Raw genomic sequence first — 27,708 nt, 5'->3', positions numbered from 1 at the left:
GATGGAGACAACAAATCATTTACAGTGCCATTTAAAGGTTTTGGGCACCCCTGGTCAAAATTACTGTTATTGTGAACAGTTAAGTAAGATGAAGAGATGAAATGATCTTTAAAAGGCCCGAAGTTAAATATGTCACATTTCCTTTGTATTTTAGACAAAAAAAATATATTGTCACTTTTTAAATTTAAAAAATTACAAATACAACTTCCTTAACTGTTCACAATAATAGACCAGGGGTGCCCAGACTTTTACATCCCACTGTATAAGATGAATGGATAACCACTCATTTTGGTGTTTATCCTTAATACCTAAATAGATAACTAGAAGTGACCACTAGTTGTAGTGGGCACTACTGGTGTTAGGGACTGTTCTCTAGATCTTATTCATTCGCACCCTAGAGATGCTCTTGTTGACCAGTTGCTGTGCTGTTAATGCCAGAGGAAGTTTGCATTCTTGAAGTTATTAGATCAGCAGAGCATTTGTGACTCATATGCACCATGGATCTCAGCACTCTGCAATCCTGCTCTGTAACTTTATGTAGTCTGATACTTTGTGGCTGAGTTGCTGTGGTTCCTAAAAGCTTCCACTTTTCAATGGTGACTTTTTTTTACAATACCAGGCTGGTATCGGCGAGCTCTTTATAATGAGGTATTGTATCACAGACTGTATGGCTAGGGTCTGGATTGTATACACCTCTAACAATGATATTGAATGAAAAACCCGAATTCAGTGATTAAGAAAAGACGTCATCTTTGGAGACCCAAATGCACAGACCAATCTAGAGGGGATTATGAAAGATAGAGAAGCTAGATTACGATGACTGCTTTACTGAAGAACTGGGTTGTCTTAGCTTGAAATCCTTTAAATAAGTCATTATAATGAACAACACAATATAAGGCATTACCTTAGAAGGAGTTGTAACATCACATCTTCACAGTGAAAGCCAATAAGAGTTTGAAACATGGCCAAGGACACCACACACAACTAAAAAGAAAAGAAAAGAAAAATGATCAATTGGTTTATTAGGAACAATATCAGTAAACAGTACCATCTAATGACCAAACCTTTATGTAATAACATAGTAACATAGTTATTAAGGTTGAAGGAAGACTTTAAGTCCATCTAATTCAACCCATATCCTATCCTAACATGTTGATCCAGAGGAAGGCAAAAAAAAACCCATGTGGCAAACCATAAGCTTCACGTTGGGGAAAAAAATTATTTTGCGACTCCACATACGGCAATCAGACTAGCTCCCTGGATCAACGCAATATAAGGAAACTAGTGTATATACCCTGTAATATTATACTTTTCAAGAAAGGCATCCAAAACCCTCTTAAATTTTAGTAGGGAATCACTCATTACAACATCATATGGCAGAGAGTTCCATAGTCTCACTGCTCTTACAGTAAAGAATCCGCGTCTGTGATTATGCTTAAACCTTCTTTCCTCCAGACGTAGAGGATGCCCCCTTGTCCCCGTCACAGATCTAAGAGTAAAAAGATCATTAGAAAGGTCTTTGTACTGTCCCCGCATATATTTATACATTGTAATAAGATCACCCCTAAGCCTTCGATTCTCCAAACTAAATAATCCCAAGTGTAATAACCTGTCTTGGTATTGCAGACCCCCCAGTTCCCTAATAACCTTGGTCACTCTTCTCTGCACCCGCTCCAGTTCAGCTATGTCTTTCTTATACACCGGAGACCAGAACTGTACACAGTATTCTAAACGTGGTCGCACTAGTAACTTATATAGAGGTAAAATTATGTTTTCCTCATGAGCATCTATGCCTCTTTTAATACATCCCATTATTTTATTTGCCTTTGCAGCAGCTGCCTGACACTGGCCACTAAATGTGAGTTTGTCGTCCACCCATACACCCAGGTCTTTTTTAGTGACAGTTTTGCCCAGTGTTTTACAATTAAGCACATAATTATACATCTTGTTCGTTCTACCCAAGTGCATGACCTTACATTTATCTCCATTAAAGCTCATTTGCCATTTATCAGCCCAAGCTTCTAGTTTACATAAATCCTCCTGTAATATAAAATTGTACTCCTCTGTATTGATTACCCTGCAGAGTTTAGTGTCATCTGCAAATATTGAAATTCTACTCTCTATGCCCCCTACAAGGTCATTAATAAATATGTTAAAAAGAAGGGGGCCCAATACTAACCTCTGTGGTATCACACTGCTAACTGTGACCCAGTCAATGTGTGCTCCATTAATAACCACCCTTTGCTTCTTATCCCTAAGCCAGCTCTTAACCCACCTACACATATTTTCCCCTATCCCCATTGTTCTCATTTTATGTATCAACCTTTTGTGTGGCACCGTATCAAAAGTTTTTGAAAAGTCCATGTACACCACGTCCACTGCATTCCCTTGGTCCAGTCCGTAACTTACCTCTTCATAAAAGCTTATCAGATTAGTCTGACAGGAACGGTCCCTCGTAAACCCATGTTGATATTGGGTCATGAGGTTATTTTTCTTCAGATACTCCAGTATAGTATCTCTTAGAAAACCCTCCAGGATTTTACCCACAGTTGAGGTTAAGCTCACTGGCCTATAATTTCCAAGTTCAGTTTTTGTCCCCTTTTTGAATATTGGCACCACATTTGCTATACGTCAGTCCTGTGGTACAGACCCTGTTATTATGGAATCTTTAAAGATTAAAAATAATGGTCTATCTATGACTGTGCTTAATTCCTGCAGTACTCGGGGGTGTATCCCATCCGGGCCTGGGGATTTGTCAATTTTAGTGATTTTTAGACGCCGCTGTACTTCCTGCTGGGTTAAGCAGGTGACATTTAATGGAGAATTTTTATCACTGATCATGTCATCCGTCATGGGATTTTCTTGTGTAAATACTGTTGAAAAAAGTCATTTAGCATATTGGCTTTTTCCTCATCCCCATCCACCATTTCACCCAGACTATTTTTAAGGGGGCCAACACTATCATTTTTTTAGTTTCTTACTATTTGTGTAAAGAATATTTTGGGATTATTTTTACTTTCTCTGGCAATGAGTCTCTCTGTCTTCATCTTTGCTGCCTTGATTTGCTTTTTACAGAATTTATTTAATTTTCTGTATTTATTTAATGCCTCATCACTACCTACTTGCTTTAATTCTCTAAATGCTTTCTTTTTGTCACTCATTGCTCCCCTTACAGCCCTGTTTAACCATAGTGGTTTCCTCCTTTTTCTCGCATGTTTATTCCCATACGGTATATATTGTGCACAGGTCCTATTCAGGATGCTAATAAACGTGTCCCACGTGTCTCAGGATATCGTCGCAGTTAATTGCACCAAAATCATCTCTCATCCATTGGAAATTTGCCTTCCTGAAGTTTAGTGTCCTTGTAACCCCCCTACTACACATCTTATTAGAGGACACCTGAAAACTTATTAATTTGTGATCACTATTACCGAAGTGACCCTCAACCCTTACATTTGATATGCAGTCTGGCCTGTTGGTTAATATTAGGTCTAGCAGTGCCCCCCTTCTTGTTGGGTCCTGAACCAGTTGTGAAAGGTAATTGTCTCTCATAGTTGTCAAAAACCCATTATCTTTGCTGGAACTGCAGGTTTCGGTTCCCCAATGTATTTCAGGGTAGTTAAAGTCCCCCATAATAATGACTTCTCCTTGAGTCGCAGCTTCATCTATTTGCTTGATGAGGATTAGTGTTGAGCGACTTTTGGTTTTTTAGGGTCGAGTTTCGTTTCATGAAACCCGACTTTTCCAAAAGTCGGGTCGAGCAAAATCGGCCGACTATAGGGAAAAGTCGGGGTCGTCCCGAAACACGAAACCCAATGTAAGTCAATGGAGAATTAAAGTCGGCAGTGAGAGGAGGACAGGAAACACACCAACAGTGCCCATTTGAATGCCAAAAGCATAAATTCTTGTTACTGAAGCTTGTCAACCTTAATTAACTTCATAATACTAGTTATGCACTGAAAAATGGGGGTTATTTGGCTACAGTTGTGGGGGGGAGGGCTGGCTCCAGGTTTTCGTGGGCCCAGGGCCAAAGAGCGCCCCTTTAACACATACCACAACTCATGATGCTCCTTTACGGCAGAGAAATAGCAGTATAGTACAATGAAAAATACTTCACTTCTTACATCTCATGACTGATATCCATTTTAAATTCTCCAATACCTCCAAAAACGGACAGTATATAACTCCATACAGTAATATGGCCAGCACTTAGTGCGCTATACAGAGTAATGAGGCCCATATATTTCTCCATACGGAATCATTATTCCCATATAATGTTTCAAACCGTATATGATGAGCTCCACATAATGCTACAGTATATGTTGGTCCCAATGGATGAAGCTCCACTGTCTTATGGGCCCAAATAATGCTCCATATATAATGGGCCCCATTTCTACTGCTCTAGTGTATAATGGTGTGACGTCCGCCTGCGGGTCTGGGCTGCAGCCAGGCAACACCCCGAGAAACACTGATACCCTTTACTCCTATACAGGGATCTGGATTTATAGCAGAGCCCAGGAGGCGCTGTCTGAATAGGAGCAGTGACCAGAGCAGGACGGTCGTCAGAAAGGTGTTCCAATACAGGACACAAACGTGGAGATATGCGGGTCTAAACCAGTCGGGCAGCAATGGTACAAAAACGGTAGACAGAAGCAGAGTCAGATTCAGGCCGAGAGTCATAAACCAGGAGAGTAGCAGAGGTACAGAATCGTTAGGCAGAAGCAGAGTCAGATTCAGGCCGAAAGTCATAAACCAGGAGAGTCGCAGAGGTACAGAATCGTTAGGCAGAAGGAGAGTCAGAAGTCCAGGCCAAAGTCAGTCAGTCAGAAAGTAATTCACACAGCAACACACAGGGGAACCGAGAATATATCCGGTGGCTTGCAAGACCAGTCCCAAGGTATTTCAGGGATCAGGTCACCCCTCATAGGTTCCTGGACTGATGATGTCATCAGTACCGCCCCCAGGACCAGGCCAGATGGAGATGCAGTAACCTCTTGATGACTGACAGAGGGGTGGAGCCTGCGTCCAGCCTGCGCAGGTGCCCTTACTCTGTCAGCACCATAACTCCCGGGCGAGCCATGGCGTCTCCTAGTGACCGCAACAGGAGCAGCAGACCCAGAATTTAGCGGCGACGTGACAGACCGGCGCCTCCTAGAGGATAAAGCTGGGACAGTAGGCTCTGAGCCTGACGTGACAGAACCACGGCCCCTTCCAATGGCCGAGGCAGGAACAGCCGTCCCTGAGTCTGACGATAAAGTGGCGGTCCGGCGCCTCCTAGTGGCCGCGACCGGAAGAGCAGGCCCTAAGTCTGGCGGAAACGTGACAAATGGGCCCTGTAAATGCTGCTCCAGTGTCTGATGTCCACTTTTGGAATGCTCCAGTGTATGGTGGGCCCCATAAATTATTCACCAGAGTATAGTGCTCCCCAAAAATTGCTGTCCCAACATTGAAAACAATTACATAAGTCTCCTTGCTAGGGAATCCCTGCACTACTCTGAACTCCTTGTCGTCCCCATCTTCCATCTCACTGCACTTGGCTGTTTAGGCTCTCCCACCGGCAGATACACTTTTGCATACTATGCGGTGCCCTGTGCCATCGCCCATGAGTATGCCCCCCCACCTGCTCAAGGAACCTGCACTTTCATCTGCACCTTCCTCTTTGTCACCGTGTAAGGTGGTATAGTATGTGGGAAGGGGAACCTGAGTTTCCTCTGGGTCAGATTCTGGCTGTGTAGAGTGAGAGGGGAATGTAGTGGTCTGGGTCAATGTACCAGCAGCATCATCCAGCAGTGGCTGGGCCTCAGTGCACTTGTGGCGTCCCCAAGAGTACGGTCGCCACTGTGGCATTGCCTTCCTCCTAGGGAGTGTGTTGTCAAGCTTGGGAGCAACAAAGGATCTCTCTATCAGTGAAACCAACACACAACACATTTCCCATTCCAGGCCAGCAGGGAGACCTCTGAACCTGACTGCTGAGGAGCTGCTCTCTGTGGTCGGGAGGAGGTAAGTTTGGGCACTCTGTGCAGGGAAGGGGAAGTGTGTGGACGTGAGAAGGGGAGCTGGCGGATGAGCAGAGTTAAGGCTCACTCCTAGCTGGAGCGCATGGTCCGGATTCCGGTCTCCGAGTTTGTAGGGACACTGACGTTCCTGCAGCAGAAACCGGGGGAAGTAGCAGCTATAAATGCTCTGTACCCAACTAAGGCTCGGAGGCCCCAGCATCGACGTGTGCGAGGCAGAAGGAAAAGGCTACAGCTGTCTGCCATACAAGTAAAGTCTGAGGAACATCTGTTAGACAGGAGGCGTTTCAGTGAACCATGGTCCTGTGAGTGCTTCCCCCACAAGCGCTAGAAAGGAGACGTTCAGGAAGGTATATTTTGGCGGAGTGTTGGAAGGGAGCTTTCCATTCTGGTCCTGGAGGTTGGCAGAGGTCCTGACCCGGAGGACACAGCACGGAGTCAGGCATCTGTGTAACCTGCAGACTGTGAGTAAAGCTTTGGAACTGCACGCTCTGGTGTCCTACAGTTATTCCAGCACCGCTACATCTGGGTACCAGCACCTACACCGCCTGTGCCTTTCCCCCATCACTACATCTACACTTCCCTGGGACTCCAGTTCCACCTGTGGGGAGCTTCACCATCTTTGCTGCACAACACCATCAGTCCCAGTGGATCTGCATGCAGCGTCGGCCTAACATCTATGTTGCCGAACACCACAGGTGGCGTCAAACTATCTATATAAACTCTTTACCATTATAACACGCCATTTACATGGGTGCCCAGGGCCACCGTCCGGGTCACCGCTGCTGTGACACATCCCACTGACACCGGCCCGGTACCGAGTACCCCACAGCCCTGGGAGGGCGACCCATATGTCGACTGCTGATCGGGCGGCGTTATTCCCACGAACCTCCAAACAGCGTCCCTGAAGGCAAAGTTTTTGGTTTCTGGGGGCAGTATGATTGCAAAGCTGAACCTTAAAGGATTTGTCCAAAAGGGCACCACCAGGAGTGGAGCCTGTGGCTTAATTGGACTGCACCCGGGAAACCACTACCATACAAGCTACAGAAAAGATGGACAGATTGCAAGCTTTGTTGATTCTGTGTGTAGTGTGGTATGTCCGTTTGTAGTTGTGCTAGCGACTTCTCAGCTTTGTTCCGTTAACGACCGAGACTCCGGCATGGCCCCGCGGTACGCGTCAAGCTTACTAGAGGGATACGCGAGGCTGTGGCACGTGAGGTCGAACAATAACAGGTCTAGCATTCCAGTACATGTCCGGGGCTGCATGCACGCTACACTGAAAGGACCAGCTTTTGTCGCTTACAGGTGCAGATAGCCTGCTGAACTCCGTTAGTGATGGGGATCTGGGATTCAGATTATTCCCCACGAACGATGATTTCCCAGTAAGTTCAGGTCAACCGCAATTCCGGAGTTAGGTCTAACCGTTATTCCTGAAAAAATTACGTGTCCAAACCACAGGTGCTGTAGCTTGCTTAACAGCTCGGCAGCCGTTCTCAGGCCCAGTATGGATTCAACAACATTGTAGAAAGTTGATAAAGGGTACAGTTTCACTGGATAACACGTATATATGTAGCCTAGTTTGCACATTAAAAATATATGTCTATAGATCAGGAGGCAGACTTAGATGTTCTCAGGCCCAGTATGGATTTGACCAGATTGTACAAAGTTGAGAAAGGGTACTTTATCACTGGATAGCTGGTATATATAGCATAGTTTAAACATGTAAAATCTCCGTGTTCTCAGTATGGATTACACAGCAATCTAAAAAGTGGAAAAAAGGAAATGCATTTGAGGCGTACACAACTATATACTTTTGGTGTTATTTTTAAATCTTCATATATATTTCTGTCTCAGTAATGCAGTCCAGCCTCTCCGCAATAGGAAATGAGATGCATACAATTAGTGACATAAAGGCTATTGATTGCAGAAATCTAGGAATTATTATTCACGGGAAAAACTTCCGTCACAATTCTCATAGGCGATGCTGACTCTCAATTAATTTGTGTGTTGAGACAGTGAAAACATTTTTTTGTGAATAAAGTCTTGCTCTATCGCACTTCCGTTGATTCCATCACTGTTACTCATCTCAATCCAATTTTTATCACAGGGAGCGATGTAATCATGGTGCTCACTGGCTATCCTGATCTGTCACGTAACTTTGGAGTGCAAAAGACAGAAGCCACAGGCCGTAGGCGATTCTATTTGATTGGCATGAGAGGGCACATTTTGAAATGTGCGCCGGAATGTCACACGTTTGTGAGTAGGAAAACTGTGAAAGCTGATGATAAACCACCACTGCATGTAATTGTGAGTCGACGTCCATAAGAAATGGAAGCCACTGATCATCTGGAGCTAGAGCCCGGCCAGCAGGACAGGGCATAGCTACATCTTAACCATCATCTTTCAGTTCAATCAATTTGTAGTGGCAGTCCCAGTGAAGGATTTGACAGCAGACTACACAGCGGAGGAGCAGGGAGAGGTAAACATTGCAAATGCTGGGGCCCTGCCCAAGCAAGGGGGGCACACTCATGGGCATCGGTACTAGCACTGGGCCCCTCATAGTACGGCGGCGTGTCTGACGGCGGGTGTGCACCACCACTGTCAGAGACACTTGATTGCACTATGAGGGACCCTAATGCCAGTGCCCGCGCCCAAGAGTCGGCCTACCCACCTGTCCAGGGCAACGGCACTCGCACGGTTTTGTGCGCTAGGTGGTGACCCCGGCCATGGGGGGCCGCCCACTTAGGGAGGTTTACAAAGTGGCATATGTAGATGTGGGTCATTCAGCTGCAGCAAAAGGCGAAATAGGTCAAGTTCGCGGAATAGGAGGAGGACCAAAGCAAGCCATTTTTCTGGCAACCTATGTGTCATCAAGGGAAGGTGGGACAAAATCCTTGGAAACCCATGCATGGTTCATTTTAATGAAGGTTAGATCATCCACATTTTGGGTTGACAGACGGGTCCTTTTTTCTGTCAGGATTGATCCAGCTGCACTGAAGACTCGTTCCGATAGCACACTTGCAGCTGGACAAGCGAGCTCCTGTAAGGCATATTGGGCCAATTCAGGCCAGGTGTCCAGTTTAGCGGCCCAATAGTCAAAGGGGAATGACCTGTGCGGGAGAACATCGATATGGGAGGAAAAGTAGTTGTTAACCATAGTTGACAACTGCTGTCTCCTGTCACTTTCCATCGATGCTGTATTAACAGTTGTGTGAGCGCTCCGTGAAAAATCAGTCCACAACATTGTCATGAAACCCCTGTCTCCAACGCCACTTCTGCTGTGTGCACCACGAACACCTCTGCCAAGCTGCCCCCGGCCCGTACGGCTCGTGTGAGAACCATCACCGCTGCTGTGTGCTGGGAATGCCTCAACCAACCGGTTAACCAGAGTTGCTTGTTTATTAGCCAATATTAGGTCAAGATTCTCCTGTGGCATGATGTTTTGTAATTTGTCTTTATAGCGTGGATCCAGGATGCTGGCCAACCAGTAGTCGTCATCGTTCATCATTTTGGCAATGCGTGGGTCCCTTTTTAGGATCTGCAAGGCATAATCTGACATGTGGGCCAATGTTCCCGGTGTCAATGATGCACTGCGAGTGCTGGGTGGAGGAGCACTTTCTGGCAAATCCACATCCCTCCAGTCACGCACAAACCCTGTACCAGACCTTGCCACGCCAACATTTTCACTTGCCCCACGAGATGCATCCTCCTCCCCTAAGTAATCATCCCCATCATCATCCTCCTCCTCCTCTTCTTCCTCCACCTCGTCCAGGAGAGGTCCCTGAGCAGACAATGGCTGAATGTCATCAAGGATTCCCTCCACCTCTTCCTCCTCGTCAACATTGGCTGCAGACGCCTGCTCCTTAAGGTGCGTCAAAGTTTGCATGAGCAGACGCATAAGTGGGATGCTCATGCTTAGGATGGCATCGTCTGCGCTTACCAGCCGTGTGCATTCCTCAAAACACTGAAGGACTTTACAGAGGTCTTTCAGCTTCGACCACTGCACACCTGTCAACTCCATGTCTGCTCTCAAAGTGCCTGGCCGTGTATCCTCCCACAAATGCATTATGGCCTGCCTCTGCTCGCACAGCCGCTCAACCATGTGCAGGGTGGAGTTCCACCTTGTTGCAATGTCGATAATGAAGCGGTGGTTGGGAAGGTGGAGCAATCGCTGCAGCTTCTGCATGCGAATGGAGTGTACAGGCGACCGGCGGATGTGCGCGCACAGTCTTCGCACCTTCTGGAGCAGGGCAGTTAACTCTGGATAATTATTGAGGAAGCACTGCACTACCAGGTTCAAGGTGTGAGCCAAGCAAGGTATGTGGCTGAGTTTTGAAAGGGCTATGGCTGCCACAAAATTACGGCCATTATCACTAACTACCTTGCCTGCCTCAAGATGTACACTGCCCAGCCATGACTCAGTTTGTCGCTGAAAGTACTCGGCCAGCACCTCGGCGGTGTGTCTGTCGCCCAAACACATCATCTGCAACACAGCCTGCTGACGCTATCCACTAGCTGCTCGATAGGGGGACACCTCATGTGCAACAGTGGCAGCTGCAGATGGAGTGCTCGTACGACTGCACTCTGTGGATGAGCTTTCACTTCTGGAGGAGGAGGAGGGTCGAACGCCTACAGCCAACTGTTTCCTATACCGTGGGCTAGGCAGCACTGTCCCACCACCGCTGTCCCCTGTGGACCCTGCATCCTCCACATTAACCCAGTGCGCAGTGATGGACACGTAACGGCCCTGGCCATGCCGACTGGACCATGCATCAGTTGTGAGGTGCACCTTTCCACTCACTGACTGCTTGAGTGCATGGACAATGCGGTCTTTCACATGATGGTGGAGGGCTGGAATGGCTTTGCGAGAGAAGAAGTGGCGACTGGGTAGGTCATAGCGTGTTACTGCATAGGCCATGAGTTCGCAGAAAGCTGCGCTTTCCACCAACCGATAGGGCATCATCTACAACGAGATTAGTTTGGCAATGTAGGCGTTCAAACCCAGTGTACGCGGATGAGAGACTGAGTACTTTCTTGACCTACTCATAGTGTCTGGGAGGGTGAGCTGGACTTGAGAGCTGCATATGGTGGAAGTAGCGGTGGACAGGGCGGACTGAGAGAGGGTTGATGATGGTGATGGAGTTGGTGTTCTTTCTGATGGCCTAGATTCAGTCTTTCGTTGATATAACAGTGGGATTCCCTGACTGCTGTGGCCTTGCAACGACACCTCAACATTTGCTGCTGTGCTAACCGGTGGGCTTACAGTGGGGGAAACAATGTAGCGTTGCTGACTACCTTCTTTGTGATCAGTTGCACATGTGGTACTTGAGGTTTGGTGTTGTGTCCACGCTTGCAAGTGCATGCTGGTTAAATGTCTAAGCATGCAACTGGTATTCAAATTTTTCAGATTTTTCCCTCGGCTAAAGTTCTTTGCGAACTTCTTACAGATAACCTTGGCCTGATCATGAGGATTTTGTTCAAAAAAGTGCCACACTGCACTCTTCCTACTTTGGCAGACATTTTGCGGCCTAGCACGCTGTGATATTTTGATCCTCTGGACAAGCTGTCCAGCAACTCTTTTGATTTTTGGAACCTGTCTTTGGAGTGCTCCGGGCCTGCCAGATAACAGCTGTTGCGATGTCAATGTCTGCTGTGGATGCTCCTCCTCCTCATCTGAGCTATTGGAAGCAGCACCCTCTTCCCCCAATGGATGCCAATCTGGGTCAACAACTGGGTCATCCATCACCTCCTCTTCAATGTCATGTGCACCTTCCTCTGTGTCACCGTGTATGGTGGTATAGTGTGCGGGAAGGGGCATCTGAGTCTCATCAGGGTCAGAATCTGGCTCTGTACACTGCGAGGACAATGTAGTGCTCTGAGTGAATGTACCAGCAGAATCATCTATCAGTGGCTGTGCATCAGTGCACTCCATGTCAGATTCATCTTGGTCTGGGTAATTCACCATTTCACTTGATAATCCAGGCATGGTATGTGAAAACAGCTCCATGGAGTAATCAGTAGTATGGCCTGCGTCATCCTTCAATCTTGGTTGGGGTGAAGGACACAAGGAAAGGTGTGGTTCATGAACATGAGCCTCCAATGACGACTCAGTGCTTTTATTTTTTACAACTTCAGAAGAGGAGGCGATAGAGCTGGAGGCTGAGTCAGCAATGTAAGACAAAACTTTTTCCTGAAGCTCTGGCTTTAAAAGCGGTTTGCCAACTCCTAGAAAACTAAGCCTTCGAAACCTTGTGGAGCCAGACGATGACGCAGGCTCAACACCTCCTGCATTCGGTCCTATTTTGCTTTTGCCACTACCATCAGATCCACCACCAACACCATCATTACCAGCTGCCAACCCCCGCCCAATTCCACGGCCTCTTCCACCAGCCTTCCTCATTTTTGGTAGAAATGTAGACAAAATCCAACAAACTATATAGTAATGTAAAACAAGGTACAAGGTGTCTATAGGACAGGGGAGATTTTGAATTTCTGCACACACTTGTGGACACTGGACACTTTTGGATTGTGTGAGGCCTACTGAATATCACAGCGCTATGTGACAGGCTCGATGTCGCAGGTGTGAAAAATGTCACTAGAGGATAACGGAGATTTTGAATTTCTGCACACACTTGTGGACACTGGACACTTTTGGATTGTGTGAGGCCCACTGAATATCACAGCGCTATGTGACAGGCTCGATGTCGCAGGTGTGAAAAATGTCACTAGAGGATAACGGAGATTTTGAATTTCTGCACACACTTGTGGACACTGGACACTTTTGGATTGTGTGAGGCCCACTGAATATCACAGCGCTATGTGACAGGCTCGATGTCGCAGGTGTGAAAAATGTCACTAGAGGATAACGGAGATTTTGAATTTCTGCACACACTTGTGGACACTGGACACTTTTGGATTGTGTGACGCCCACTGAACATCAGAGCGCTATGTGACAGGCTCGATGTCGCAGGTGTGAAAAATGTCACTAGAGGATAACGGAGATTTTGAATTTCTGCACACACTTGTGGACACTGGACACTTTTGGATTGTGTGAGGCCCACTGAATATCACAGCGCTATGTGACACGCTCGATGTCGCAGGTGTGAAAAATGTCACTAGAGGAAAACGGAGATTTTGAATTTCTGCACACACTTGTGGACACTGGACACTTTTGAATTGTGTGAGGCCCACTGAATATCACAGCGCTATGTGACAGGCTCGATGTCGCAGGTGTGAAAAATGTCACTAGAGGATAACGGAGATTTTGAATTTCGGCACACACTTGTGGACACTGGACACTTTTGGATTGTGTGAGGCCCACTGAACATCAGAGCGCTATGTGACAGGCTCGATGTCGCAGGTGTGAAAAATGTCACTAGAGGATAACGGAGATTTTGAATTTCTGCACACACTTGTGGACACTGGACACTTTTGGATTGTGTGAGGCCCACTGAATATCACAGGGCTATGTCACAGGCAGAAATTGGCTAGTGTATGACAAACTACAAGGTGTATATAGAATTGGGCAGAATAGGAATCTCCCTAGAGTGTAGGTCTGTAAGAACGGAACAAGTCCTCGACTTATCCTTACAGAGCGACACACAGATAGCTTCACTGTGGCCGTGATAACAGCCGTTACACGGTACTGAGAGAGCAGCGTGCACGTACACGGCTGTCCGGTGTACGTAAAATTGTCAAGCTCCGTGTTTTTTAAGTATACGGACTGACACACGCTGTCTCTCTATAGTTTTGAATGTGATCAAACAGCAAATATATTTAACTGTTTGATAACTAGACAAAACTAGAAGGTGCAGGTCTGTAAGAACGGAACATGTCCTCGACTTATTCTTACAGAGTGACACACAGATAGCTTCACTGTGGCCGTGATAACAGCCATTACATGGTACTGAGAGAGGAGCGTGCACGTACACGGCTGTCCGGTGTACGTAAAATTGTCAAGCTCCGTGTTTTTTAAGTATACGGACTGACACACGCTGTCTCTCTATAGTTTTAAATGTGATTAAACAGCAAATATAATTAACTGCTTGAAAACTAGACAAAACTAGAAGGTGCAGGTCTGTAAGAACAGAACATGTCCTTGACTTATTCTTACAGAGTGACACACAGATAGCTTCACTGTGGCCGTGATAACAGCCGTTACACGGTACTGAGAGAGGAGCGTGCACGTACACGGCTGTCCGGTGTACGTAAAATTGTCAAGCTCTGTGTTTTTTAAGTATACGGACTGACACACGCTGTCTCTCTATAGTTTTGAATGTGATCAAACAGCAAATATATTTAACTGTTTGAAAAACTAGACAAAACTAGAAGGTGCAGGTCTGTAAGAACGGAACATGTCCTCGACTTATTCTTACAGAGTGACACACAGATAGCTTCACTGTGGCTGTGATAACAGCCGTTACACGGTACTGTGTGAGGAGTGTGCACCGCTGTATGGTGTGAAAAAATGCACGCTCAGTACCTCACCAGGACAAAAAAAAAAATTGGGATTGCTTTTAAAAAAGCAGTTTGCAGAACAGTGGGTAAACAGCAATGCAGCCGTCAGGAAGCCTTAGAAGGCAGCCTAACAACCAACAACGCTGATCCAGCAAAATATAGCCTCCACTTGCACTGCACACACAGTGACTGGTGTGTTGTACAGGCAAAATCGCTAGCAGCAGAAGCAATTTTTGGTGTCTTCTTCCCTGCCTAACGCTCTCCCTACAAAATCATCATCATCAGCAGCAGCTCTCCCTATTCTGAGATCAGCATGACTAACATAGCGGTCGGCGTGCACTCCCTTTTATACCCCCTGTGACGCCCACCAAAGCAAGCCAATCACTTGCATGCCCTTCTGAAAGATGGTGGTGACTCCTGCCTATGTCATCACGTTGCCCACAGTGTCCGTGGATCCTGATTGGCTGAAAAAGAGCGCAAAACAAACTTTTGAAACGCGACTTTGGCGCTTAAGTCGCCGACCTCGTGGCCGACCTCCTCCTAGGATCGAGTTTCGTTTCATGAAACCCGACTTTGCCAAAAGTCGGCGACTTTTGAAATTTTTCGACCCGTTTCGCTCAACTCTAATGAGGATATTCTCTGTTGCTTCCATTATTTTTGGAGACTTATAACAAACCCCTATCAGTAATTTATTATTTTTCCCCCTCCCCTTATCTCTACCCACAGGGATTCTACATTTTCATTAGATTCATATATATTATCACGCAGGATGGGTTTTAAGGATGATTTTACATATAAACACACGCCTTCCCCTCGCTTATTTGTACGGTCATTTCTGAACAGACTATAGCCCTGTAAATTAACCACCCAGTCGTGGCTCTCGTCCAGCCATGTCTCAGATATCCCCACCATGTCATAATTATGCTCCAATAAAATTAATTCTAAGGCTGGTTTTACACTTGCGTTTTTTGCGCTGCGTGTGCAGTGCAAACGCGCATAAAAGACACATCATGCGTTTTTTATGCGTTTTCTTGTTTTTTGCGCATGGTTTTTGCAAAAAAAGCGTGCGCTTTTTTGGGCTGACGTGCGCATGACTATGCACACGTCAGCGCTCCCATAGACTTTAATGGGGTTTTGGGTGAATTTCGTGCGCATTGCGTGCACATGCGTTTTTTTGAGACAGGTCGGACGCACAAAAAATGCAACAGGATGCATTTTGTGCGCCCGGGCGCACACAACAAAAAAAATGCATGCGCATACAAACGTGTACAAACGCATGACAATGCGCACCCATGTTAAGCATAGGAAAAAAAGCGCAGAGCAAAAAAACGCAAGTGTGAAACCAGCCTAATTCCTCCATTTTGTTGGCGAGGCTTCTGGCATTAGTATACATGCACTTTATGTATCTGTCTGTACCTCTATTCTTTCTTAAATTATTAATTGTTCTAACCCCCCCATGCCACCCCCACCCCCAATGTCATTATTTGTGCCCAGGTCTCTATCTGCACTGTCTTCCTCTCCTATAAAAGGAATACCCTCTCCCCCCGTCCCTAGTTTAAACACTCCTCTAACCTTCTAGCCATTTATTCCCCCAGCACAGCTGCACCCTCCCTATTGAGGTGCAGCCCATCCCTAGCGTAGAACCTGTAGCCAACTGAGAAGTCGGCCCAGTTCTGCAGGAACCCAAACCCCTCCTTCCTACACCAATTCTTGAGCCACTTATTAACCTCTCTATTCTCCCGTTGACTCTCTGGCGTGGCACGTGGTACAGGAAGTATTTCCAAAAATACCACCTTGGAGGTCCTTGCTTTCAGCTGGCAGCCTAATTCCCTGAAATCATCTTTAAGGACCTTCCACCTACCTCTAACTTTGTCATTTGTGCCAATGTGCACCATGACCGCTGGATCCTCACCAGCCCCTCCCAGTAATCTGTCAACCCGATCACGGAGTCTGGAAAGAAAATGCCATTTAAAGGAATCTGTCACCAAGTTTTTGCCACCTAATCTGAGAGAATTATAATGAAGAAACAGAGACCCTGATAATAGTGATGTATCACTTACTGGATTACTTACTGTAATTTTGAGAAAATCACTATCAGTAGAGGTCTAGTAGTTGTGTTGCCATGTAGTCATCCATATTTATGAGCCCTGTGTTAACTTGCCCACACCACCACTGATTGGCAGTTTTCTTCCTATGCACAGTGTACACAGAAAGTTGGCAATCAGTGTTGTGGGCAGGGATATACAGAGCTCAACATTCAGAGAACCTATAGACCTGCGGCAGATATAAACTTTATCAAAACTACGGCAAGCAGCCCAGAAATGTACACATTGCTGAAAGCAGGGTCTCAGCCTCTACATCTGGGGTAGCAAAAACCTGTAGACAGACTCCCTTTTCATCCAGTATCCTGTTATAACAGTGAACAATAAAAGAAGCCACGCTTGGTTGCCTTTTCTTTAATATTCTGAAATGTGTGTTTGTACTTTGATTGGTTTAGTTTATATGGCGGAATGGTTTATAGGATATATGATTATTTCATTTTTATGTACAGAGCTTCCCAATCGCAGCCAATACTCTATTAGATTGCAGAGTCATTCAGTAACAAGACCATCTGTATTACAATAGGCCCTGGCAGCCGCACACGCCATGCCAGGATATGGATTACAGGCACGCACAGCACGCAGCCAGCTCTTAATTAACAATAGTATTCTGGTTCCAAAATCCATTTGACTTCTCTTTATCCACACGTTCACTCTTCCTCACCTTCTAAGCTACGGAAAGAAATCACTGAGATCCTATGATTAAAACAGATACACATCACGGTGATCGTGCTCTGAGTGTTAAGTATATATCGCTATCTACAGATGTTTCTATTATAAAACATAATGGAACTTAGCCAACACGGGGGAAAAATGCCAACGATAGTCTATGCTTCTTAGGTATTGCTACAAATACTTAAGATATAATAAATACAGGTAAAATAGACAATTCAGTTCTATGGAATTTCATGTGTTTTGTATCAAAAAGTGCAGCATCGGATTTAGTTTGGGTGGAATTGGTCAGTAAAAAGACCCAGAGGTGAAAATCAGATAATCACGTCAATAATCATTATTACTATGTCACTTTCTGTTCAATTTTAAATAGAAACTGTCACATCTAGGATGAGGAAGGAGAACTGTTCACATCTGTAATGGTGGACCTGCCGCTTACTAGATCCGTTATGCAATGGACTCCAGTGACTCAGAATGCGGTCCTTCAGGGTTCAGTCCAAGTTTCTGTTGTTTTACAAACCATAAAAGAACTGCCGATGGAGGCTCATATCAAAAGGACAGTGTAAACACAGCCTTACGGCTCCTTTATGTGTCAGGTTTTCTTACATGAGGGCAATCTGTGTTTTTCACGAAGAGCATTTGTGTGGGGTACTTCATATGTCCGATATATTTCCCTCAGACTGAGTGGTCTGCTGATCGGCTGAAGCCTTTACTATTAATCAGGGCAGATATCCGCTCAAATATTAATGTGCTGCAGCTGATCAGCGCTCACGTGAAACACCATCATGCCAGCAGCGGAAGATGAGTATACATTTTTTTTCTATGGGAGCCTGAATTGATTACACAGGGGTTGTCCAGTAGTGGACATCCCCTTTAAGGCCGGGATCACACACAGCGAGATACGGCCGAGTCTCGCAGGTTAAAACCAAGCTTTGGCGCCGGCACTCCAGAGCGGAGTGTGCAGCCGCACAGCAATACATGGAGCTGCATGCTCCGCTCCGGAGTCCTGGTGCCAGAGCTTGGTTTTAACCAGCGAGACTCGGCCGTATCTCGCTGTAGTGTGACTCCGGCCTAAGCCAACTTTACAGAGATGATCAACCACTTTGGCTTTTAAAACATTGAGCAGGCAAGGCATGTCCTCCTAAAAGATGGGGATCCCACAATGTTTGTAAGACTGGGGTCACACAATCATATATTCTCTCTGCGAGAGAATCGGATCCATTATGTCAATAACATTCTCCTCGAACTCTGCTCTGAGCTTGAGCAGCGTGTCAGCTTAGTGAGATCCAAATCTCTCACATAAAAAAATCGGAGCACAGGTGTGGAGAAGATGGAGACGTTAATTTCTTCATCTTCTCCATTGTCTTGTACAGCAGAAATTGGACAGCACTCATATGACATCCTAGTGCAGTCCAATATTTTACTCGCACCCATAGACTTGTATAGGTGCGTGTCATCCGATTAGCCAATCCACTTGCAGGATGCTGCAATATTTCTCTTGCCGATTCGGCTTGAGAACTAAAAACACAGATATGAACTGCCCCGTAGAATAACATTGGGCCAATTGCTATCAGATAAGAAATCAGATAGCATTCCTCCAAATTGTACGCTTGCCCTGAACACTGAAAATACCATTACAATTTATTACATTTATCCACAAGAGATCATGTTAATTTACTCAAAGCTTTAGCTGCTTCAAATGTAAGGAGCAGTATTTTACCCGAAACGGTGTGTTGATTCGGCTGACCAGTGTGTCAAGAATCTGAACATTTTCATGCTGATAGATCAGGATAAAGCGGAGAAAAATCTTAAGTAATGTTGGTTCTGAGACACTTCGTAGGAATAGGTCCAGATATGCAGTTGTCGTCATCACCTCTTCCACGGTCACCTGGAATGAAATGCAAAAGGTAAAAATGTGTTAGAAATAAAGGTAACTTTACTTTGTTCCAAAAAAAAACCTTATTTTAGAAAGGCTTGCAAAATAAGTACAAGATGTGCACCCTCCAATAAAGCCCGTGATGAGTCATCTAATATAAGAAATTGAGTAAGGCCTTTTTCACACATCAGTTTTCTGACATCAGTCGCAAGCCGTCGTTTTTAGAAAAAAACGGATCCAGCGACTGATGACGCTGGATCCGTTTTTTTCTTATAGACTTGTATTAGCGACGGATTGCAATGGATGGCCTCACGTTTCGTCTGACGTTCACTGGATCCGTCGGAAATTTTGTGTCGGTCGGGCGGAGACGACAGACAACGTAACGTTTTTTGTCTCCGTCGAAAAGTCGGACAGCGACGGATCCAGAACAGTCCATTGTTTGCTAGAATGGAAGCCTATGGGCGCAGGATCCATTGCTGTCCGTCAAATGATGGAATCCAGTGACAGATTCCTTTTTTTAAACTGAGCATGCTCAAGTTATTATTAGGTAGGGCAGTCGGATCCAGCTAAAAAATGGATCTGTCGCATCAGTTTTTCACAATCTGCGACGGATCCGTTTTTTCCAAAACTGCTGGATTGTGACTGATGGCGAAAACTGATGTGTGAAAGAGGCCTAAGACAGGAGTAGGTAGATTTTAGGAGCGTCACCCCAGTAGTCTCCTATAGTACAATAGCAGCTGACTAAACTGTAATAGGGCCCTTAAGAAGAGGTAGAATTGTGAAGTGGTCTTTCAATTGTTTTTAGCAAGTTGCTAAGGGGTAGGTGGGCTGGGAACATTCAAATTCCAGATAATAGGACAGAATCTGGAGTAGAGAATCCGAAGTATTGTCACACCAAGCTGGGGTAATCAGAAAATGTAATCAAGGAGATAATCCTATACAATGAATTAATGGAACCTTATAGGTCATGAAACAACATACAGGGCAAAGACATAATATAAAGTCACAGGGATTTTGACACAGGTAAGTGTAAAAACAGGAGGTAAGAAAATGTCTGGACCAGCAAATGATAGCGGAGAAGATCAAGAGGGCACAGGTAGAAGCATAAACCATGACAAATGCCAACTAATGCTGGCTTCTGCTAATGAGCAGAGGTAAAACTTCTAGTTAAAAGAACGTATTTTGTAATATTGAATATTGCAATGCTGATTAGACAAAACGATGATCCTTAAAGGGGTGGTCCGATCTAAAATGTATTTTACTTCTAAATGCCTATTTGATGTCAAAATCTAATATATTTTCTAATGAACTTTAATGAAAAAATCCATGCCTTTCCCTTACTACTATAGCTAACAGCTTTATTTTTATTCTACTACTTACTCGTTGATGACGCTTTGTTTGAGAACCCCAGTGCATGCTCGGATAACCACACGAATCATGATAAAGCGTCAGAGGTTGTCAGTGTGCTTTGTATGAAGAATACCTGGCATGCAGAGACCTGTGCCACCCCCGCAAATGATGTCACTTGCACATGCGGCGCGGGTCTCTGCTTTTCCACACCAGGTATTCTTCTTACAACACACACTGACAATGCGCTCTCTTGCTTGCTCTAGCTGATTGGAGTCGGAGAGCAAGCACACTTTCACTGTGCATATTGCACAGTGACAAGAGTCTACTAAGCATACGTCAGAATTGACCACCGTTGTGCGCTCAGTAGAGCAGGGACTAGCCCAGCCACTGAAAGGGGTGTTACTGATGATGCATCATCTCAGGGAGGTTGCAGAGACTGTGGCCTCTGTCCCCTGATGACAACGCACTTGACTATCCCAGCATGCACTTTGATTCTCAAACGAAGCTTCATTAGACAGGAAGTAGTAAAAAAAAAATAAAGCAGTTAGAGTTTAGATTATGACATACAATAAATAGGCGTTTAGGAGTCCAATACATTTTTGTTCCGGACCTTCCCAATAAGATATCCTGTTAAATTTGATCATTAGACATCTTTATATAATGACATAGTTATGAAGCACACATTTAGGCAATATGTTGTTAGAGTACAATAGTGTGATCCATAAAAATAATGACTTATCCAGATGTGAGTCCTCTTTTGATTAGGCCATGAGGAGCTGTACTGTACAGTAATTTTAGTATTACTGAGTTATGGCAAGTAAATTATGTCGCTTGAGACATTTTAACTGGTTATTTAGGCTATAGACCCAGCAAATAGTAATATTATTTACTGTCTATGTTAAATACTAAAACAGTACACAATTTAAGCCAGTCTTCCTACAATGTTTCTGAAACACATAAGCTGTGACACTGAACCATGGTTCATTTTAAAGGAATGTGTACTGGATCTACCATGTACTGGTAATAATTAAATATGGGACGCCCTCACACCCAGGGTGGTGGGGTACTCGATACCGGGCCCGATGGTCCTCAATGGGAGATGTCACGGTAGCTGGAACCCGGCCCGTGGCCCTGGGCGCCCATTGTAAATGTTCAGTGTCAATGTGTAAGTCGTGACGCCACCTGTGGTGTTCGGCAATGAAGATGTAAGCCGACGCTGCAGACAGATCCTCTTGGACAGATGGTGTGGTGCAGCAGTGATGTTATAGCCCTCCACAGGCAGGGCTGTACACTTAGTCCCAGGGCAGAGTAGCTGAAGTGACACGTAGATGGTGTAGTATCAGGCGCAAGGGATGTAGCAGTGCTGGGCAGGTTGGCACAAGAATAAGTGGAGGACACCAGGGCATGTAGTTCCAAAGCTTTACTCACAGTCTGTTGTACAAACAGGTGCCTGCCTCCGTGCCGTGTCCTCCGGGTCAGGGACTCAATCAACCTCCAGGCCAGATGGAATACTCCTTTCCAACACTCCGCCAACATGTGCCTTTCTGAACGCCTCCTCTTATAGCGCCTTTAAATGAAGTACTCCTAGTACTGAGGTGCACTGGAGTTCCTCCTGTCCGATGTTCTTATGAACTCTACTTGTACGGCAGACAGCTGTAGCCTGCTTCGGGGACTTCTTGCTACTAAGTCCCGGCTCACTATCCAGTTGCTGTTGTGCCCCCAAGTCTTGGGTGGGAATAAAGTGGTCACTACTTCTATTCCTCCGGTGTCTGCTGCAGGGCCATTAGTATCCATACAACCTCGGGGACCGGGCCCCGGCCTTGCGCTTGGAACTTCTAGGAAGGGTTCTCTTCTAACCCACGTCCTCTGTTCCCTTTTACTCCTCACGTTCCGTACTATTCTTTCTTTCTATGGGGAATCAGGCTTTCAGTCTATGTCTCTCTCTGTCTCTCTCTCTCTCTCTCTTCCTTTCCCGTGCCAGCAGACCCAGGTCACTGGGATCTGCTGCAGCACTTCCATCCATCTATCCCTCTCTCCAGGGATCTTCTTCTCTCCAACTCTCTAACCAACCGACTGACTGTTCTAAACTCTTCCCACTCCTTGTAATGTAATCTAACTCCACCCACCTCCCAGCACGTTTCATGTTCCAAGCAGGGAGCCACCAATGGGTGCTTTGCCATACTCCAAGCAGGGAGCCAACGAAGGTGCTTTGCTACACTACTTTGTAGTGTGGGGTGCAGGTGTTGGAGCGTGGTCAGGAGTCTCCATCTTACCTGGATGGTGGGATACCACACCTCAGGAGGAGGTGCAGTACCTCTGTGGCGACTGAGCCTCAGGGGCGCCATATATACGTCTAAGACACTTCTCAATGAGTTGTAAGTTAAATTTACTGCATATTTCTGGTAAACTGTTTCATAACCCTGCTTGAAAATGTTTTTTTTTCTTTTTCTCATTTTTAATGTAGCAATATGTGGTTGTTATGAGTTGCATGGTACAGTAGGCAAGCACCCCTTCTGAGGAAGAACAGCCGAAACACACGTAAAGGGGTCCACTGTTGCAAAGCCTACTCTGGATAAATATACTTTTGGGTAACCCTTGCTAATAAATGTCACTTGTATAGGCACTCCCTGTCCTGCTTGCAGACAGAGGGTTCAGACTAATGCTATTATAGTGTAATAACCCTGCTGGCATCACTGCATGGCCTCCCATCCCATGCACTCACTGCTCCAGGTCATGCTGTGATTTCTATCTGCTGCCAGCACCATGTTCTGTGCCTCTTGTCTCCTGTCTGCTCTGTGCATGTTTTCTGGCTGTGTGCATAGGGGGGTGGCGCCAGAACTCTCTGGTTCTTATGGAATCAGGGTGCACCTGTCTAATGTGTCCCTGACCAATTACCAAGTGTTCTCTAGTATTTAGGGCAGCTCTACCCTGTGGATCTTGCCTGTGCAATGTGTTAACTCAGTTAGTTTCTTGCTGCTGAGTAAGCCAGGCCCTGTCCTATGTCTCGCCTTCTCTGGAGACTTTAGTCCTAATCTCTGTGTCTCTGTACCTTGCCTAGTACTTTTCTGTCCGCCCTCCAGGAGGCAGTATGGGGACATAATACTGTGCAATGAGGCTGTGTGGGGACATAACACTGTGCAATGAGGCTGTGTCAGGACAGAATACTGTGCATGGGGGCTGTGTTGGGATATCATTCTGCATGGGGCAGTGTGAGGACGATACTGTGCTAGGATGCTGTGTGGGGGACATACACTGATGAAAAAAAGGGTAACAAAGTTTTGTACTTTTGAATGTCAGGCTCCATATCTCACCATCCATTATTGCTTAGAATGTGAGACTACCATCATTTTATAGACAATCACCTTAGCTATCTCATATATAAATTTGACCTGCAACTATTTAGTGCATAATTATGCAGATTTCCTGCATTGTTATTGTTTTGCTCCTAAAAATTCTACATTTTAATTTTTATTATCGCGTTGGTATTTTGTAAATTCAACTTTGGCTTTCAACATTGCCTGAATCATTCTGGGCATGCTCTTGATCAAATTCAAACATGTGTCAACTGAAATCTGATCCCAGGTTTCTTCTACACGTTCCCAAAGTTGGTGCATACTGGTCGACTCATTTGGGTATGTACAGAGTTTTTTCTCCAATGGGGTCTGTGGGGGCCAATCCAGCACCTCTACGTCATTGTCACTGAACCATTTCTTTGCCAATCTTAACGTACACTTCAGATCATTGTCCTGCAGGAACACTATCTCAACGTTTTCATACTTTGTACACTCAAGTGCTATGGCTGACTCGTCTTGTTGGATGCTCACATATAGCTCAGCATTGAGATTACTATCGATCCTGGTCAAGTATCCAATGGCTTTGGCTGTGAGACAACCCCAGGTCATCATGCTTCCTCCACCGAACTTGACAGTTCTTTCAATTTCTCGATCCATTAACCACCTCCACTGTTATGTTTGTTGCACCAGAACTGATAGCCCTTGTGATGAGCTGACTTTTTGAGTCCGATATTTTGCCTAGGTGTCTACCTATTGGCTTTTGAATGGATGGACAGACTTCATTTCATATTCTTCCAACTGTCATGGCACTCATGTTTGGCAATAATCTTGGCGAGAGACCACTATCAATGAGCTGGATGATGCTGTTTTTCTTTTCTTGGGAATTCTTCTTCATGGCTGCTTCTCAATTCAAACCAGTGACCTTTCACTTGGGAATCAACCTAATAACACGCTGAGCTATTAAGGAATGTGAGAACGGGTTATATTTTTTGCACTTCATTTTTCAGGGTGCAACTAGGCCCAGCATTTTTGGCCTTGTAAACTAGAGTGTCTGCTCTCATGTGATGCACATAGATAGTGCTAGGCAGCTCGCCTAATCTAATAGTACTAGATGGTGGCCCGATTCTAACGCATCAGGTATTCTAGAATATGTATGTAATCTGTCACCCCATTTTTACCCCATAAACTGGGGCCACCACCATCAGGGGCATATCTACAGCATTCTGTAATGCTATAGATAAGCCCCTGATGAGACCTGAAAAATAAGAAAAACATGTTAGATTATACTCACCTGGGGGCGGGTGCGGTGGGAGTCGCTGTCCGGTCCGGCGCCTCCCATCTTCATACGATGATGTCCTCCTCCTTGCTTCTCCCACGGCTCATGCGTATGCGTACTTTATCTGCCCTGTTGAAGGCAGAGTATAGTACTGCAGTGCACAGGTGGCAGGAAAGGTCAGAGAGGTCCGGTGCCTGCGCACTGCAGTACTCTGCTCTGCCCTCATCAGGGCCAATAAAGTACACATGTACAGGAGCCAAGGGAGAAGCAAGGAGGAGGACGTCAACGTACGAAGATGGGAGGCACCGGACGGGACGGCGACACCCATCGGACCATACCGAACGCCGGAATGAGTATAATCTAACTCTTTTTTCTTATCTTTCAGGTTTCATCGGGGAACCGTCCAGAGACCAGCGGCTAGCGCCGCAGATCTCCCGATGGTAGTAGTGGCGTGCATAGTTCGAATTCCGTGCCAATTCGCGACCGGAGTGCGCTTGTCGCTGATTGGTTGCGGCCAGCCGGCGCGACCAATCAGCGATGCGGGATTTCCGTTACAGGCAGACAGACAGAATTAGATGATTATATAATAGGATGGGCATACTAATAGGCTGTAAGCCAGGAGACATAATACTGTGCGTTCGGGCTGTATGGGGACATTATTCTGTATACTTTTCAAGTGGGCATAGTGTAGCATAATATTGTGCAAGGCAGCTATGTAATATTATACTATCTATGGGGGCTGTGTGAGAATATAATAAGTAAGGTGGCTTGTGGGGACATAGTACTGTGTGGGAACATAACTGTGCAAGGGGGCTGAGTGGTGACGTAAAACTGTAAGTGGGCTGTGAGTGGACAACATCCTGCATGGGGGGTTGAGTGGGAATATAATATTATTTAAAGGTTCTGTGTTTGGACATAATACTGTGCAGGGGGCAGTGTGGTGATATAATACTGTGCGAGAGGGATGTGTGGGAACATAATACTGTGCAATGATGCTGCGTGGGGACATCTTTGACATCTTTGTGCATTAGAGGCTGTGGGAGAATATAAATTATGTAAGGGGGCTGTGTTGGGACATAGTTCTGTGCAAGGGGGCTGTGTGGGGACAACATTCTGCATGGGTGGGGTTATGTGGGGATATAATAATTTATAAGGGGACTGTGATATAGTACTGTCCAAGGGGGCTGTCTAGGGACATCGTCTGTGCAAGGGGACTGTGTGAGGACATAACTGTGCAAAGATAGTATGGGAGCATAATACTGTGCACAGGGACTATATGGGGACAATACTGTGAAAGAAGGCTGTGTGTGGACATTATTTAACGAAAGGGCTGTGTGGGGACATAATACTGTCTATAAGAGGCTATGTGGGGACAAAAAACTTTGCAAGTGGTATGTGTCAAAATATATTATGTAATGGGAATGTGTGGGGACATAGAATCATAGAATCGTAGAGTTGGAAGGGACCTCCTGGGCCAACTGGTCCAACCCCCTGCTCAAAGCAGGATTCTCTAAATCATCCCAGACAGATGTCTGTCCAGCCTCTTATTGAAGACTTCTATTGAAGGAGAACTCACTACCTCTCATGGCAGCCTGTTCCACTCATTGATCACTCTAACTGTCAAAAAAGTTTTTCTAATATCTAATCTGTAAGGGCTCTGTGGTGACAAGCTTTGGGGGGGCCATTATTCTGTTTGAGAGGCTATGTGGGTACATCATACTACAAAGGGAGACTGTGGGGGCATAATATTGTGTTGATACAGTCATGGCCAAAAGTATTGACACCCCTGCAATTCTGTCAGATAATATTCAGTTTCTTCCTGAAAATGATTGCAAACACAAATTCTTTGGTATTATTATCTTCATTTAATTCGTCTTAAATGAAAAAGCACAAAACAGAATTAAGCAAAAAGCAAAACATTGATCATTTCGCACAAAACTCCAAAAATGGGCCGGACAAAAGTATTGGCACCCTCAGCCTAATACTTGGTTGCACAACCTTTAGCCAAAATAACTGCGACCAACCGCTTCCGGTAACCATCAATGAGTTTCTTACAATGCTCTGCTGGAATTTTAGACCATTCTTCTTTGGCAAACTACTCCAGGTCCCTGATATTTGAAGGGTGCCTTCTCCAAACTGCCATTTTTAGATCTCTCCACAGGTGTTCTATGGGATTCAGGTCTGGACTCATTGCTGGCCACCTTAGAAGTCTCCAGTGCTTATTCTCAAACCATTTTCTAGTGCTTTTTGAAGTGTGTTTTGGGTTATTGTCCTGCTGGAAGACCCATGACCTCTGAGGTAGACCCAGCTTTCTCACACTGGGCCCTAAATTATGCTGCAAAATTTGTTGGTAGTCTTCTGACTTCATAATGCCATGCACAAGCAGTCCATTGCCAGAGGCAGCAAAGCAACCCCAAAACATCAGGGAACCTCCGCCATGTTTGACTGTAGGGACCGTGTACTTTTCTTTGAATGCCTCTTTTTTCTCCTGTAAACTCTATGTTGATGCTTTTGCCCTAAAAGCTCTACTTTTGTCTCATCTGACCAAAGAACATTCTTCCAAAATGTTTTAGGCTTTTTCAGGTAAGTTTTGGCAAACTCCAGCCTGGCTTTTTTATGTCTCGGGGTAAGAAGTGGAGTCTTCCTGGGTCTCCTACCATACAGTCCCTTT

At 45.5% G+C, this 27,708-nt stretch overlaps 1 protein-coding gene across 1 annotated transcript in view; it reads right to left on the bottom strand.

Moving 5' to 3' along the window:
* FHIP1A (FHF complex subunit HOOK interacting protein 1A) overlaps window positions 1–27,708 on the bottom strand; it is a 424,416-nt gene that overhangs the window by 36,509 nt on the left and 360,199 nt on the right. Inside the window, exons 7-8 of the mRNA XM_073576260.1 lie at window positions 18,963–19,130; window positions 905–984 (exon numbers count right to left, since the gene is read on the bottom strand). Of these exons, the coding sequence (XP_073432361.1) occupies window positions 905–984; window positions 18,963–19,130 (248 nt within the window). The remainder of the gene's footprint in view (window positions 1–904; window positions 985–18,962; window positions 19,131–27,708) is intronic.

The sequence above is a fragment of the Dendrobates tinctorius genome, unplaced genomic scaffold (assembly GCF_039654945.1).
Source record: "Dendrobates tinctorius isolate UK_male_01 unplaced genomic scaffold, ASM3965494v1 ptg000008l, whole genome shotgun sequence".
NCBI lineage: Eukaryota > Metazoa > Chordata > Amphibia > Anura > Dendrobatidae > Dendrobates > Dendrobates tinctorius.
Note: the sequence above shows the minus strand (reverse complement) of the source record. Positions and strands in the feature narration are given on the sequence as shown.